This window comes from Hylobates moloch, unplaced genomic scaffold (assembly GCF_009828535.3).
Source record: "Hylobates moloch isolate HMO894 unplaced genomic scaffold, HMol_V3 SCAFFOLD_15, whole genome shotgun sequence".
NCBI lineage: Eukaryota > Metazoa > Chordata > Mammalia > Primates > Hylobatidae > Hylobates > Hylobates moloch.
In genome coordinates this window covers 87833724-87848443 of record NW_026652290.1, presented here as the reverse complement: position 1 = coordinate 87848443, position 14720 = coordinate 87833724, and the positions used below count along the sequence as shown (strand labels likewise).

Below are 14720 nucleotides of genomic sequence, written 5' to 3'. Positions count from 1 at the left end.
GTTATAAAGCTTTTTCTGAAAGACAGTACAAAGGCGCTGATATATATATATATACGGTATTTTCATGGTTTTCTAAATATTCTGAAATTTTGATTTCACTCTGATTCAAAAATTAATATTTTAAAGTTTTCATGTAGGAGCTTGTTTTCTGATTTTGTAATTTATTTCTGCTTTAACGCATTGAGATCAAAGAATACTGTTTATACTACTGCTTTTTAGAATTAATGAGGCATTCTTTGTTTTCAGGGTACAGAGTTCAGTATAATCTGCTTAGATCTACCTTACTCTGTTTAGACCTTGTATGTTCTTAATTATTTTTGTCTACTCCATTTCTCATGGACTACTGATGTGTGTCTGTTTCTCCTTGTTTTTAGTTTTTCTTTATAAATGTTTATGGTGTTATTTGGTGTAGTATGATTTTCACTCTTCCACTGTTAAAGTGGCCTTCCTTCATTTCATTTAATGTGTTTTCCCTTGAGTTAAATCTTATCAGATCATGACCCTCAAATGGCTTTTTGTTTGGAGAAGGGAACTTTGGAGGACATAAGGGCTGTAGATTTCAGAAAGAATCAGCAAAAACAGTTCTGTGTTGTCTCTTCCTGAAGAGGCATGCACCTCTCCTTCATCTTCACTGTTGCTGGAAATCTACATGATTTTATAGTTTTGAATTCTCATCTATTTTTGTTAAAGTATGCTCACTTCTGTTAATCATTTTTCTTATAGCTTTGGGGTAGCTTCCAAGATGAGAACGGGAAAATGCTGAATTTACACCACAATGTTCAAACCAGAAATTTCCCTCTAGGTTTTTGATAACGTTTTCTAATTACATAGGTACCTACGAGAACACCACACCTTTTCTCCCACTACTCTACTACCCTCTTCAGGCAACACAGCAAAAGAAACATTTTACATTACCACATAATCTAGGAAACAAAAAGAACCTCCCTTCCCCAATTTTTTTTCTGCTCTTACAACGTCCTCCCTAGATGTGGCCAGTTGACAGTTTATGTAGGCATGGCTCTTTTTCTGTATAACTGTATATAGACATATATAATGTACACATTACTTTAAAAAGTTAAGGGAGTCATTCCAAACTTTTTTTCAATTTAACAATGTGTTGTAATTTCCCACATAATACATTTATTCATTAAATATTAAATAAGAATTTACCATGTACCCAGTACTATGTAGGTATTCTGGATTCATTATTAAACAAAACTGACAAAGATCCCTTGTCTCATAGAGCTTATAAATTGTAGCAAGGTGAGACAGACAATGGGAAATAAAATAGTAAATTACCTAGTATGAAGGTAATAAGTGCCATGGAGAAAAGAAAAAGAGTTAAGGTAGGGGAGTGGAGGGGTGGGAGGGTGAGTTTAATGCTGAATAGAATGTGGAGGCTTCATTGAGGAAATGATATTTGGGCAAAGTCTTGAAGGAGACAAGGGAGTATGACATGCAGATATTTGAGGGAGAAAGCATTCCAGGCAGAGGAAACAGCTAATGCAAAGCCTTTTGAGACAGAAGCATGTCTGGCATGTTTGAGATATAGCAAGAAAGTCAACATGGCTATTTTTGGGGGAAAAAAAAGACTCAGTTTGTTGTGTATATTGTCTGCAGTGGAATCTTTCAAGTGATTTTGATTCAGTTTCATAAAGAATAATCACTGGTATCTAAAAGTGGGATGTGCTCATTTCTATTAAACAGAATTATAAAGCCTGTCACCAAGAGCTCAAGAGGTTGGATGCTCCTGGATAAACTGTAAGGTCACTTCTAAATCAATGATCCTGTGATTTTTCCTCCTTGCCACTGGAAAGGCCAAAGCTGTAGTCTTAATAATAATATGCTCAATCTTCACCCCATCTTTTCTCTAAGTACGTGGGCATGGGAAAGAAAAGCTATGGACGCCTTTAGGGATGCAGGTAAAGGTATCAGCACCAGGATGAACTACAGGAGTTCAGACAGCCTTTCAGGTTTGTGTGATGAGGGAGGACTACGGATAAGAATGACACGGGGCAAAGATGGAAAAGGAAAGAGATACAGTTGGATGGGGAAGAGGAGAGCCAAAAGGTAGCGTGAGTGCATGTAACAGTGTAGTAGGATACTTCCAACCCATGTGAAAAAGTTTAGCTGTGATGCTCACATAACTAAATCTTAAGAAACTAATTTCAGTAAATGAGATATGATTTTTAAAAAGTTTCCTTTTAAGAAGTGTATTTCCTACATGAATTCAGATTGTACTATTAGAATATTCTAGAATATCAATATTCTATATAATATTCATATACAAAGTTAGCTAAAGTTCATCTTTATACTACACACACACACACACACACACAGAGTGGGTGGGTCCAATGATGTAAAGTAGAAAGTACACGTGGTTTGCAGACAGACTTAGATTCAAACTCTGAATCTGCCTTCCTGCTGGGTGATGTTGAGAAAAAGTACTTAAGTATAAATGCTGACACAAGGAAAGCCAAATATAAAAGTATAAATATCTTACATAAACAATTTGAAGAGAATCTACAACAAAGATAGTCTTGTATTAAATTTAGTATGAAAATAGCATAGAGACATCCAACAATCTATTCCCAGTTTGGGCAGTATTGATGAAAATAACCAAAATGATAAAATAATGAAGTTTTTCACACTGTGCATTACCTGGTTATTCCTAAATTTAGTTATTACGATCCATAGCTGATAAGAGGGAAAAAACTTCAGTGCTTACTCAGAGCTGTGTTTGTGATCAAGAAGAAATCAATCCATAGGAATATATCCTTAATTTTTATTGTTTTGCTTACTAGTTGGACAATGAGGGTTCCAAAATTAGATACACAAAAATACCTGACAGCATATTCATACTCTTCATATTCAACAGAGTATGAATGCTATTAATATTCTATTTAAAGGTAGCTTTATAGGAGGAGACAGCCTTGATATGACCACAGGTACCTACTTGCCCACAAGCTTTTTGATTATCATGCCTCTGAAAAAGTGAGGCAAATGTTACTATTAGCAACAAGTAACATAATAAATGTAAAATGAATCATTTAAGTTTCTTACCTTCTTCAAGGAAACTTAAGTTCAGAAGGAGGCTGTCTTCTTGAATTTCACCCAAAGCAAATGGGGCTCTGACAGCATTAACCATTTTTTTGTTGTTGTTGAGACGGAGTTTCCCTCTTGTTGCCCAGGCTGGAGTGCAATGGCACAATCTCAGCTCACTGCAACCGTTGCCTCCCAGGTACAAGTGATTCTCCTGTCTCAGCCTCCCAAGTAGCTCGGATTACAGGCATGTGCCACCACACCCGGCTTTTTTTTGAGATGGAATTTCGCTGTTGTTGCCCAGGCTGGAGTGCAATGGCACAATCTTGGCTTACTGCAACCTCCACCTCCCAGGTTCAAGCGATTCTCCTGCCTCAGCCTCCTGAGTAGCTGGGATTATGGGCATGTGCCACCGTGCCCGGCCTAGTTTTTTTGTATTTAGTAGAGATGGGATCTCACCATGTTAGTCAGGCTGGTCCCGAACTCCTGACCTCAGGTGATCCACCTGCCTTGGCCTCCCAAAGTGCTGGGATTATAGGTGCACACCACCTCACCTGGCCAGCATGAGCTATTATACGACCATGATTTCTTTAATAATATGCAAAAGCTATATAACTAACAGACATTTGCATATTATAAATTATTTATATGATATTCAGAAATGATCCAAGGATCAAGCTAAATTTTAATCTTCTAGATGACCCCCCCAAAGGGTAAAAATGCTAGATGAAAAACATATAGGAATTTATGGAATTGAAATCATTGCCAATGTATCTTTAAAATATGCCCCAATCGACTAAGCCATTACAAAATTAGTTTTTAATTAATGAAATAAGTGCTGTTAAAAGATACATAATTTTAAAGCAATCTTTATTTGCACAGTAATTGCTATGACAGTCAAGCATGTCACCCGTGAAAACTGGATGGGTAAAACAGTAACCTCCTAACAAAATGTGGCAAAGTATCCGAAGTATTTTGAGCTCCTGGAATGAAGAATGAAATTTTACTTTTTTAAAAAAGATTTTACTCACGAAAATGTGTTCTAAAACTACTACCATAAATCAAGATATTGGCAGTCCCTATAATGCCTATATTACCATAATCTAATTTTGCCTTAAAAAAAAAAAAAAGAGAAGCAGTTAATTCAGATTCTTACCAGGCTCTTTAATAAACCACTTTTTTATTTTTTATTTTTACCTGTAAAATAGCCACTTCATTACGGAGTTGACTTTCTTGTTTTGTGGGGAATCTCATCTTATCAATTACTTTAATAGCCACATCCCTCCCAGTCTTTCTATGTTTTCCTATTAAGAAAAAAAGAATAGGAACGAATGAAGCAAACTGACAGCTTTATTAGGGAGTTGTCCACAGACTGAAATTTATATGTATTCATTCTTGAATTTTCTTTTTGGCTCATTTTTATTCTTTCTCCACACTCCTTCACTCACCTTTAATTTAGGAAAAAATTGTTTTTCCCTCCATACATAATATTTGCCCCTAATAAAGTCAGCTGCATTATCTAAACAGGAGAAAATCTGAATGAACTTGTTGCTGAAAAGTAATCTACCTTGTTAAATAAATGATAGTTAATTACCCTGACCTAGTCCTTCAGAGACTCTGTCAAGATGGAAATACTGTATGAACGAATCAATTTTATTCTAGATTCAATGAGTCAGCACAGAGTGATTTAACCATGTACCCACACACTCTGGGTGTCTCTATATTCTAGAATCTAGATATAAAAAATTTGTATTTGTCTCTATATTCTAGAATCTAGATATTTAAAAAAGGTACAAGTTTATTATAATGAACAGTCATTCCCTCATTTATTCATTCAAATTAACTAGTTATACCTATTATGTACTAGGTATGCCTTTAGATGCTACAGATTAAGCAGTGAAAATGACAGGTGTATTTTTGGTATTTGTTCTTCAAATATGTATGTGACTTGCTCTTCTCTACATAGCTATTTATTTTAGATTAACTCATCTGTCTCAATGGCACAATCGTAAGTCTACTTGAAAAGACTGAACAAATGTGTGCATTTTTGGTAAGAAGCCAAAGGTACCTCAGACAGTTCTTTGTTCCTTTGATGACAGGAAGTCCTCCAGAGATGTAACTACTCTTAAAACTGACAAATCTGAAGTTGCAAACCATAGATACTATATATGCATGCAGAGTCAACACATTTTCTAGGTGACTGCTTTATGTCACAATACTAGGTGCTAAGCATACAAAGAAGATCCAGACATCTCACAGCCAACGCTCCAATAAAGTTCAGTGGGAAGACAATAATGTAAACCCAAAGGGTAATAGATATTGTGATAGAAGTATGTTAGATAGCAGGAGTACCAAAGGGGAACAACGTTTTTACTGGATGGAGAGATAGGTATGGGGACAAGAAATTTCCAGAGGAAGCTCTTTAGTTGAGCCCTGAAGTATGAAAAAATGTTCACTAGAGAGACAAAGGGATGGAGAAGGAGCAGAGAGGCAAAGGGTATGGAGGCATGTAAATAGGACTGAAAGATAGAAAGCAAAAAGGAAGCTGCAATTAGATCTGAGGCTAGAGAAGCAGGGATAAATCACAGCAGCCTTGAAATCCTCTGCTTAGAAAACTGGCTATGAATCTGTAGATGACTGTGAACCACTTAAGGATTCTATGTGAGGTAATACTAATATCAGATGTGAATTTTCTGAAAGATTCACTCCAAGAGTTGTATGAAAGGAAGGTAAGAATGCAGGCAGAACAGCCAACTAGGAAACTACTATACCAAGTCTTAGCAAGGGATAACAAGGGTTTAACATTTCTTTCTTAGTACCTTTACATATATTAAGTTTAATTAATATTTAAGCCCTATGAGCTACACAGGTCAGGTTTCATTAGCTCCATTAAACAGCTGAAGATGCTAACGCACAGTAAGGTTAAATGACTTCATCAATATCCTAAATCGCAAAGTTGGATGTCAGGTTCAGGTTTTCAAGACTTGATAGAACAATCATGCCAACAGTAGACAAATGGTGCCATTTGTGTTGGAAAACTAGTAGGGAATATACTTCAATGAATAAGCCCACTCAGCCCAAAATAAACTTCAAACCATCTCCCCCCTGCCTCCAACAAACATCTGTATGTGTGAGCTACAAGAAGAGATAAAAAATACTGTAAAATTTTCTGATTCTGTTAATTTTTAAAGTTTGCAATGACATTAAAGGGAAGAATACTCAAATTACAGTGAGGAGGATTTAGCTGAAAGATACAAGTCAGCCTTTGATAAAAAGGGCACTGGACAAAACTATGAGATGACAAAACAGCTGGCAGATGTTTTACATTTTCCAGTTTTTAAAATAATGTGTACAATATGCAAACGGCTGTAGTTGCTTACCTCCATAAACGATGCCAAACTGGCCTGAACCAAGCACCTCATCTGCAAAGATCTGGTAAACAGTACTGATATCCTGGTAGGATAAAGTAAGCAGTTAGGATTATTTATTTCTATAATACAATGTCAACATCTCTGACTTCATTCAAATACTTAAATACATTTTTGTTTATGTTAGAAGCAACTAATTTCCATAAAGTGCAAACTATTTTATGAAAACATAGGCTTTCTATGTTCTGTAAGAGGTTAAGCCCAAATTTTATGTGCAAGTATAATGTATTGTGTAAGACTTTCAGGAAAAAAATGCTTTGCATTTTAAAAATCTTGTATTTAGGCTTGGCGTGGTGGCTCACGCCTGTAATCCCAGCACTTTGGGAGGCTGAGGCAGGCGGATCACCTGAGGTTGTGTGTTCGAGACCAGCCTGACCAACAAGGAGAAACCCCGTCTCTACTAAAAATACAAGATTAGCCAGGTGAGATGGTGCATGCCTGTAATCCTAGCTACTCGGGAGGCTGAGGCAGGAGAATTGCTTGAACCCAGGAGGCAGAGGTTGTGGTGAGCCAAGATTGTGCCACTGCATTCCAGCCTGGGCAACAAGAGCGAGACTCCATCTCAAGAAAAAAAAAATCTTGTATTTATTAAGTAGTGATCTATAAAAGTAAATTTACCTAAAAAAAATTAAAAATGAAATTTTACCTATTTTACCTTTAAGGAGATTTGCTCTCTTTGATTTGTGAAAGAAAAACTCAAAAGTTTATATTACTGGGATTAGCCTAACTTTGAGAGACTGAAGAAAAGAATATGTATGAGAGAAAGTCTGTAACTCAAATCCATTCCTCTATCTTTCCTCACTGCTCTTCGCCCCCTTCCCTTTTTTTTTCTTCTTTGTAGTATTTGTTGCTATGAGAACAGAACTAATATACTAATTTGGGATGTTTAGTGTCAAAATTGCATTACGGGTGTGACTGATGAAAGAAAGACAAAGAGAAACTTCACTTAGCAGACCCACACTTACAAAGACAAAGCCTCAGCCCTGCAACAAAAGCCAGTGAATATGCATGTATATATGTTAAGTTGTAATTAAAATTTTAAGGTTTGTAAGAACCATTTTTATAAGCCTCCCAACTTTAGTCAACTTTTTGTTTAACCACATTTAGGTTCTAATCAGATTAGGAGGCATCCAATGTATATATAATAACTGCTAGGAAAGTGTATGTGTATGTATGTATGTGTATATATATTTGTTAAACAAAAGCCAATTCTGCATCCTTTTCCCTCATGACATGGATGGAGATATCCTCAGTTCCCATAGGATTATTCAAAATTTAAGCGCTCATGATTTTTGATATTCCTCCTTCTCTCCCCAAGAATATGGTGTCTATTCTACCTCCCAACAGGACAAGAGACTCATAGATTATATCTCTGAAATTTTCTATCTCCAATAACACTACTAGAGTCTAATCTTCATTGCAATCTTAGAAATCTTAAACAACATTTATATGTTAGAGAACTATAACAGCTAAGTGCCCCAAGTAGAAAAGAGAGATTTTAATCTGAGAAATTATATATAACAATTAAACAATTTTCTGACTTCCTTTTCTAGCCTGTTTTCCCTCTAGTCCAGGGGTTAGCAAACTCCAGCTTGTGGGCAAAATCCAGCCTGCTGCCTCTCTTCGTATGGCCCCTGATCTAAAAATGGTCTTTAAATGACTGGACAAATCAAAATAATATTCTGTGACATGTAAATATTAAATGAAATTCAATTTTAGGGTCCATAAATAAAGTTTTATTGGAACACAGCCATGCCCGTTCACTTATGTATTGCCTATAGCTGCCTTCTTGTCACAACCACATAGCTGCATAGTTGTATATGGTCTACAACAGGGGTCCCCAAGACCCAGGCCACAGACTGGTAACTGTTTGTGGCCTGTTAGGAACCGGGCTGCACAGCAGCTGAGCAGCAGGCGAGCAAGCATTACCGCCCAAGCTCTGCTTCCTGCCATATCAGCAGAGGCATTAGATTCTCAGAGGAGGGCAAACCCTACTGTGAACTGTGCATGTGAGGGATCTAGGTTGTGCATTCCTTATGAGAATCTAATGATCTGACATGGTTCTTTCCGAAACCATCTCCCAACCCCCCACCTCCATGGAAAAACTCTTCCACAAAACCAGTCCCTGGTGCCAAAAAGGTTAGGGACTGCTGGTCTACAAAGCCTAAGATATTTACTAAAAAGTTTACGGAAAAAGTTGCTGACCTGTTATAAAACCCTAAACATACCTATATGCACCAGCCAAACTTAATTTATTCATAATTCCTTAAGAGTCCATTTCCTGCTTCCCTGTTTGTTTATCCTGGTGCCCCTGTACTTGCGTGAAAGGTTGTTCCCCAACCCTCATCCCTTCAGCACTTCTGTCAGTAATCCATTCCATCCTTTCAGGGATAGCTCAAATTGCACTTCCTTTAGGAAGCTTCCCCTGCTGACCCCACAAGAAGTAATGTCTGCCTTCTCTTTGAACCAGTCTTATTGCTTTGTAACATTCTAATGTAACTTTTTCTAGTGAAAAAGTTAGCTTTATTTTTAATTTTAAAAATCTGCCTTAGTTTCCTCTATAAAGCAGAACTCCTTAGGGAAGTTATCAACCGCAAAGTCTGGCCTAGTACTTTGGGCGATGAACCAATTTCTCTAATACAGATTTTCACCTTTTATTTTCCTTATTTTAATCACCCAGTTTACACGTTAGCTATAATGATTACTTACCACATTCTCCTGAATCTGACAATTAGATACAGAGATACTTGTAGACAAATCTTCTGTAAAATATAAAAAAGACAAAATTTAGTATATGACAATAATATTAATCTTTACTGACGTGAATGCTTATGGTATATCAAACTTTACAAAGTTTAGCACACAGTTAATACAATTATGTACACTAACAAAATCTACACATACAACCCATCAACAGGAAACTAGATAAAATATGATACATCTATACAAAAGAATACTATCTCAACATTTAATTGATGATGTAGGACTATAAATACTGAATCAGAAAGTCAGAAAGCTAGTCATGATTATTACTGAGTTAAAAAGGGAAGTTGCACTGTAATCCCAATGCATTAGGAGGCTGAGGCAGGAGGATCACTTGAGCCCAGGAGTTTGAGACCACCTGGGCTACATGATACCCTATCTCTACAAAAAATTTTAAAATTAGCCAGGCATAGTGGTGTGCACCTGTAGTCCTAGCTACTCAGGAGGCTGAGACAGGAGGATCTGAGCCCTGGAGTTTGAGGTTGCAGCGAGTTATGATTTGTGCACTGCACTCTCACCTGGGCGACATAGCGAGACCCTGTTTCTTCGTGGGGGGGCTGGGGGGAAGCGGAGTCAAGGGAATTGCAGGGTAGCAGTGCTTAAATTAAAAACAAAAATCTATGATTACTTTTGGTGAGTGGAAGAGGTGGAGTTGGGGGACAAAGAGTTTTTATACACTTCTAAATTGCTTGCATTTTTATAATTTTATGTTGTTTTTTGGTACTTTAATACATTTATTGCCTGAAATAAATCACCTCATTTATCTTTTAAAAAGTGTGTAAGTGCCTGTATATTTTTCTGAGGAAACAGTCCTAGTTTTAATTAGAATAACATAGAGTTCTGTCTAAAAACCTCCAAAACTTAAGAACCACTGTGAAACATCCATCTACCTACACCCATTCCAACCCAAAATCAGTACTGAACACCAAACATGTACACAGTCGTCATGATCCTCATCACACTTGTCTCAAGTAAATAATGTTACCCCTCCACCACTCCCACTGAGATCTGCCTACTGTATTTCTACCTGAGGTTCAAATCAGGTTCTTCTATGAAGTCTTGTGTACTCTTCTGTCTGTATCTGAGTTTTTTAAGTAATGTATTCCTCACTTTTGCACTGTACTGCTTTATGCTACCATCTAATACCTTTATATATCCCATCTCTCCCTAAAGAGCTTTTATGATTTCTGTATTTATTTTGTATTTTAGCTCAGGGCCTAGCATAACAGTTGTACAAAATAATACAGCTAAACTAAAATAAACTACATTTGGAAAGTTGTTGATACTTATTTCAATTTGAGTATACTTCTCAAATGAATGACTTATGTGTCCCCATAAGCAACACAATGTTAATGGGGGAGAAGTGGCATTATAGTGACCTTTTGATTGTTAACTGTTTACTTTTGAACCTTTATCCAATTTAGGTTTAATTATGTAAGTTTTGTTGGTGCAAAACATGTTTCAATGATTTTTAAATATTTCTGTATGTTTTAATACAGCATTTCTGACTTCACAGATTTCATGAGTGTGATGTGAACCATAATACTTTATTGCCTGTTTATATCCCACTATAAAGCAAAATATTAATACCAGTAGCAGGCATAATCCAATGAGACTTTACGGATGCCAAGCACTGTTCTGTATCTTACAGGTTCTCTTTCATTTAATACTGACAACCCTATGAAGTACTTACTACTACAGTGAGGTAAAATACTTGCCTGATCATATAACAGATGGTATAGCCAGGATTTTCATGTAGGAAAACTGACTCTGGAGCCCAGCACTGGGCATTGTATGTACGTATATATACTATAACCAATATAATTTTATAAAAGTTAACTAATGGTATTGGTTACTAAAGACAAAGCTTAGGATGAACATTAAAAGGAACAAAAGAACACACCCATACCCACAAAATGCTTAAGAACTAAAGAGGAGAAAAAGCCATCAAGAAGTTTATTGCTTACTGTGATCTTTCCCTTGCCCTGGAGAAGTGCAAACACTTGCTTGAGGAGTAACAGGCATGAGGGCTTGGCGAATTGCTTTTTCCCAGCTCTGTGCTACATCAAGTCCAACTCCAGTGGCAGCAAGAACAGGATTATGAGAGCTGTCCCCATTGTTCTCACCAACGAAGTATACCATGGTATCAGTAATGATTTCAAAACAGTGTGGATTGCTGCCTTGTGAAATGTTTGTGAAATCTCGTGGTGAAGATATGCGGAGAATTTCTGAAAGTGGAATTTCCTGAAGTAAAAAATTAAGCATTGAAAAATAAGAATACGTCTTTGTTTTTATTTTTAAATACACTAAAGAGCCAGAGATATGCATTTCAATGAATGCCATTAAGACGGACACAAGCATGCAACATTTAACACACAGTTGAGTCTTATGACCTGGCCTGTCTTGAATGAGCTGCAATGTCCAGCAATGCCAGAGGCAGGGCATGGGCTATGATAACAAAGCCAGTAGCAGATCATTAGGATGCAAGGAAGAAGATATAGGAGAGTAATCTGCCACTATATCTAACACTTGTAACTTCCAACCATTATTAATTCAACTTCACAACTACTTATCTAGTGGCTGTAGTCTACAAGACATAGCCCCAAAGCAAGTAAGAAGCAGAAATAATGGCAGAAAAAGCAGAATCTTGGTCGGTTGTTTAAGCCACTCCCATTCTGGTTCTGTCCACTGGAGTAAACTGTAGCAATCATTATGTTTTTAGTTCACTTCCTAAGGCAAAAAAAACTTACTAAAAACAATCAAACAAAAAAACACCTGCTCAAAGCAAGCCATTAGTTCCCATTCTCTCTTACTGACCTAACTGCTTGGTTATAATCTTGCTTGCTCTCAGTTTGTGATATGGCAAAACATGGAATAAGCCAAGCAAGGAAGACTGTAAAAAGGAGATTAAGAGCCAAAACAAGCAATTGGGAACTGGAACCCAAGGTAAGGTGGAAGGTGGGAGAAATACTAAATACCTCACTGACCTCTTCTGGACAGGCAATGATGATGGGACTTTCTAAGCAGTCTAATCTAAATCATAGTATCCAAAAGGAAAGCAGCAGCAACCTGACAGGCAAGCCATAAATAAATAAATACACGACAACAACAGTCTGGTAGGAGAGCTGCTGTGGGGGAGTGAAATTTGGTATGGGAAATAGTTGCTCCAACAAGGAACCTAACAGTGACTTCTATAAACCATACTAGCTAGAGTCATATATATTCAAATATAACCGTTAATGAGTATTATCTGAAAAAAACATACACTATCTTAATGCTTATATCTTTTAAAATGTAAAATCCTTACCTTATAATACTTTGATCCAGATTCATTCTGAAATAATGTTAGACATTTGCTGTCAAGTCTCCAATAATGCCTCTTTCTCTATAAAATGAAGATTGGAAAACTGTGAGGTTCAAAAATGATTCCTCCAAAGTGCTTGTACCTAACTTTTCCCTTCATTTACATTCATAAATTTGTATTTTTGAATAACTTTAAGATTCATGAGGTTCAAAATTCTCAAGATATAAAAAGGATGTATGGTGAAAAGTGTCACTCCCACCATCACTCATCCCCACTCCTCACCCTTACTCCAGGCAAAGCATGTTCTCAGGTTTCTGGGAATCCTTGTAGAGGATTTTATACATGCACACATGAATACATATATATTACACACATACAAACACACATACACATAAAAATACGTAATTTACTTATAGGCTATATTTCTAGAAGTTGATTTGCTGGGTCAACAGACATGTGCACATGTAATTTTGCCTGATAGTGTTATATTATTCTACACAAGATTTGACCCAATTTATAGTCTCTTCAGCAACATGAGAGTCCCTAGTTACTCACATCCTCATTAATGCAGTATGTTATTAACTTTTTGATCTTTGCTATATTGAAAAATAAAAACTGGTATTTCAGTGAAAGGTTAAAGTGATATTCCTTTTATTATACATGAAATCAAGTTCTTAAGCGTCACTTGTATTTCCTGTGAAACTCTCTGTTCATATTCTTTGTCCATTTTTCTATTGTGTTATGTTCTTTTTCTTATCAATTTGTTGGCATTCTTCACATCTTATGGAATTAACCCTTGTTTAGAATGAGCTGAAAATATTTTTTCCAGTTTCTCATTTGTCTTTGCTTTTGGATTTTGCCACATATAATTTTTTAATGAGATTGAATTTATTGATCTTTTATTCTTTATTGAGTTTGTAAAATAATTCTCCCAAAGTTTCTTCTGTTTGATTTCTTTACATTCAAATCTTTGATACATTTAGGTTTATTATGTATAAAGTATGAGAGATATATATATATATATATATATATAAAACTTTATTTTTTTCAAAATGGCCACATGGTTGTCCCAACACCATTTACTGAATTAACTATCTTTCCCCGTTAATTTGATGTAAAAGCACCTTTGATATACCATTAAATTCGCAAAGGTAGGCTCACCACTTCAAGTTACATTAGCAAGGATATGAACTATAAATAAAACACATACACACTGCAGTCTATACTGTTATGTCATCATATAAAACTTTAGGCCAGCTAAATGTATTGGGTACTTCCTTTTATTCTTAAAAGGTTTATCAGAAAGCTTGTTTCAATAATCTACTCAGCAAACTTTAAAAGTAAAATACTAGCTACTAACATTTATTAAGTGTTCCTGTATGCCAGACACTGTTCCAAGATCTTCTCATATATTAACTGATTTGGATTTATTATGCCAATTTTACACAAGGAAACAAAAGCATAAAGAAACTAAGTAACTTTCCCAAGTTCATACAGTTTTATAGTAAGTTAGAGAGACTTAGGCAGTCTAGCTCCAAAGTCTATGTTCTTAGTTATTACACTACGCTGATTCTTCAAATCTATTGTCTTTCTACTAGAATGTCATCATTCCTCGTCTTTGCTGGATCTAAAAAAAACCTTACATATTTACACTAAGTTAAAGTCTACATAAAACCAAACATGCTTCCTTCCTATCTTTGGTAATAAGATGACTTTTTAGATGAAGTCTTAGTTCCTTCTATCTCTATTTGTGGCTCCATTGTGTTTCGAGTTAATTATTTTTTATTGTGGAACAATCCCAGATCCTTTTTGAATACTGACTGCTCTACCAGTTTGTAAAGACAATACATTAAATATTCTGCCTGTTAAAAATTCGTTACAAATTTAACTATAATTCCAGTGCATCTTTCACAAATTGCTGCAGTGTATATAATGTCTTAATATATATCTCATCATTTTGATTTAAAAAATGCACAAAATGAAACTCATAACAAAATCTTACTAACATATTCAAATGTATTTGATTACTGACCAGGTTATCCCTGCTGGTGTAATGGACCATCCACCCTTCCTTCACCATGGTGCTGCTCTTCCTCTTTGTGTGCTTGATAGATTGTACAACCCTCATTAGCGGAATATTATTGCTTGTTGATGGACTAAAAAATATTTAAAATTTGTAAGTT

At 35.9% G+C, this 14720-nt stretch overlaps 1 protein-coding gene across 8 annotated transcripts in view; it reads right to left on the bottom strand.

The window, feature by feature from the left end:
- PRKD3 (protein kinase D3) overlaps nucleotides 1-14720 on the bottom strand; it is a 71865-nt gene that overhangs the window by 10263 nt on the left and 46882 nt on the right. For all 8 annotated transcript variants that reach the window (XM_032178258.2, XM_032178260.2, XM_058428810.1 and 5 more), the window contains 6 exons: nucleotides 14570-14693; nucleotides 12541-12618; nucleotides 11201-11477; nucleotides 9180-9232; nucleotides 6423-6495; nucleotides 4240-4346 (listed from right to left, as the gene is read on the bottom strand). In XM_032178258.2, coding sequence (XP_032034149.1) covers nucleotides 4240-4346; nucleotides 6423-6495; nucleotides 9180-9232; nucleotides 11201-11477; nucleotides 12541-12618; nucleotides 14570-14693 — 712 coding nt within the window. The remainder of the gene's footprint in view (nucleotides 1-4239; nucleotides 4347-6422; nucleotides 6496-9179; nucleotides 9233-11200; nucleotides 11478-12540; nucleotides 12619-14569; nucleotides 14694-14720) is intronic.